This window comes from Alosa sapidissima, chromosome 8, assembly GCF_018492685.1.
Source record: "Alosa sapidissima isolate fAloSap1 chromosome 8, fAloSap1.pri, whole genome shotgun sequence".
Taxonomy (NCBI): domain Eukaryota; kingdom Metazoa; phylum Chordata; class Actinopteri; order Clupeiformes; family Clupeidae; genus Alosa; species Alosa sapidissima.
In genome coordinates this window covers 29,945,170-29,947,669 of record NC_055964.1, presented here as the reverse complement: position 1 = coordinate 29,947,669, position 2,500 = coordinate 29,945,170, and the positions used below count along the sequence as shown (strand labels likewise).

Below are 2,500 nucleotides of genomic sequence, written 5' to 3'. Positions count from 1 at the left end.
AAAACTGAGGGAAAAGGATGTTAGTGTAGTGTTAATTAGGATGGTCCTTCCTGTGTCAACCCAACGGATGTCAGCTATTACTGCAGGTCTTTGATAAGGATGGAGCAGAGAGGCACAGGCATGCAACTACAATGTGAAACATGTAAACATAGTGGGCATGTGCGTTGTGTGTGTGTGTGTGTGTGTGTGTGTGTGTGTGTGTGTGTGTGTGTGTGTGTGTGTGTGTGTGTGTGTGTGTGTGTGAGCTGGGCTATATTCTGTCACACACTCCTTAGTAATGCTGTAATCTTGGATTCCTAAACCAGAAGCGAAGCCAATGAAATGACACAGGGACAATGGGATCAATTCAATTCAATTCAACTGATATTAGTAGAGCTCAAATACTCAAAACGTTCAGTAGCTCATCTCCACTCATTTCAGTGCAATATGGCAGTTTAGGGGAGTTGAATTCAACTCCTCTTACGGTCATGGTATTCAATCTGTCATCACCTGTGTATCGTAACAAAATGACAGGTGAACTATTTACAATATTTACAACACAAAGGACCATCTCCTTCGGCAAGTGCATTACTTATTTACCTGCTTACTTTACCTTTATTTAACCAGGGACAATCACATTGAGTGCCTTTCTGCAGCCAGTGTGGTGCCAGGGGTCAGTAGTCGTGGGCCTTTCTGCAGCCAGTGTGGTGCCAGGGGTCAGTAGTCGTGGGCCTTTCTGCAGCCAGTGTGGTGCAAGGGGTCAGTAGTCGGGGGCTTTTCTGCAGCCAGTGTGGTGCAAGGGGTCAGTAATCGTGGGCCTTTCTGCAGCCAGTGTGGTGCCAGGGGTCAGTGATCGTGGGCCTTTCTGCAGCCAGTGTGGTGCCAGGGGTCAGTAGTCCGGGGCCTTTTCCCCACGAGTGTGGCTCTCGTGCTGTGCACTGGAGCTTTGCTGTTTGGCACACACAAGTTGGCCTCTGTCCCAAGTTGGCAGCGGGCAGCAGGATTATCCGTTTTGGCATGGCCGCTTTGTTTTCTGAGGTTCCCTTTGTGTCTATGTGTGTGTGTGTGTGTGTGTGTGTGTGGGGGGGGGGGGGGGTTGGGGGGGTGGGTGTGTGTGTGTCTGGTGTTATTCGTGTCTGTGTGTTTGGGAAAAAGTCTGGCTGCATAAATGTGACATGTCCAATTTATTTATGATAGCATGATAAAGATAATGTGTGTCAACAGGGTGTATATTTGTGTTTGCATTGTGTGAAGTGTGTTTGTGTGTTTGTGTGTGTGTGTGTGTGTGTGTGTGTGTGTGTGTGTGTGTGTGTGTGTGTGTGTGTGTGTGTGTGCATGTGCGTGTGCGTGTGCGTGTGCGTGTGTGTGTGTGTGCGTGCATGCATGCGTGTGTGTGTGTGTGTGTGTGTGTTGGCTGGATCTAATCATAGACATGTGTGGAAGTGTAGTGCATGTTTTTGGGGTATTGGGTGTATGACTTGTTGCATGAATCACCATCATTAAACACCAATTATTAGATCCAAGCTCTCACATGCACAACCAGACACACAGACAGACACACACACACACACACACACACACACACACACACACACACACACACACACACACACACACACACACACACATACACAACCAGACACACACACACATGCACACACAAGAGAGAAAGACAGAAAGAACGAAAGAGAAAGAGAGAGAGAGAGAGAGAGAATGAGAAGCACACACTCATGGGGGTTGTATTTGGGTCACATAATTCAGAAATCCCCAGATGGTAGTCATCCAAACACACAGACAAACACATAAACACACACACACACACACACACACACACACACACACACACACACACACACACACGCACACACACACACACTTTTACTGACAACTTTTGACTGTAGACTCACAGTGGTCCACAAGTTTTACCTTTAACTGTCCGTTGTTTACATGCAGAGATTCTGTTTCCTTTTCTCTCACACAGACACACAGACACAGAAATGCATAAATATCTGGACTTAATCAGTAATGCTTTTTGCCTTTCAGAACAAGTACTTAAACTTAGAACATGGCAGGAACCATGACTACATCACTCCAGGTTGCTCTTCTATTCGGACTGTGCATCACTTTTTTGGATGGGGTACGTATTTGTGGTTTTTCTGTGTGTGTGTGTGCGTGCGTGCGTGCGTGCGTGTGTGTGTGTGTGTGTGTGTGTGTGTGTGTTTGATTGAATTTATTTAAGACCAAGAAACTAAATACCTTGAATTGCCATAGTAATCTGTTCTCATGTTTGCACCATAGCTGGTCTTACAAAGAGAGAAGAGGGGTACCAGAACCTACAGAAGTAAGTGTGTGTTTGTACATTTATATATATGTTTATGTGTGTGTGTGTGTATGTGTGTCTATGTGCAAGTATATTTGTGTATGTGCATGAGACCAGATCAAATACAAATCTCTAATGTCACCATAACTTTACCATGTAACACCAACCTTAATGAAATTAACTTAATTAAATTGCATGAAC

At 45.2% G+C, this 2,500-nt stretch overlaps 2 protein-coding genes across 3 annotated transcripts in view; one reads left to right on the top strand and one right to left on the bottom strand.

The window, feature by feature from the left end:
* The window catches only part of LOC121714945 (tripartite motif-containing protein 16-like), a 1,397,702-nt gene that overhangs the window by 663,672 nt on the left and 731,530 nt on the right, over positions 1-2,500 (bottom strand). The gene's annotated exons all lie outside the window — the stretch shown is intronic.
* The window catches only part of plat (plasminogen activator, tissue), an 18,362-nt gene that overhangs the window by 4,837 nt on the left and 11,025 nt on the right, over positions 1-2,500 (top strand). For both annotated transcript variants that reach the window (XM_042100186.1, XM_042100185.1), the window contains exons 2-3: positions 2,023-2,116; positions 2,278-2,320. In XM_042100186.1, coding sequence (XP_041956120.1) covers positions 2,045-2,116; positions 2,278-2,320 — 115 coding nt within the window. In that variant the 5' untranslated portion in view covers positions 2,023-2,044. The remainder of the gene's footprint in view (positions 1-2,022; positions 2,117-2,277; positions 2,321-2,500) is intronic.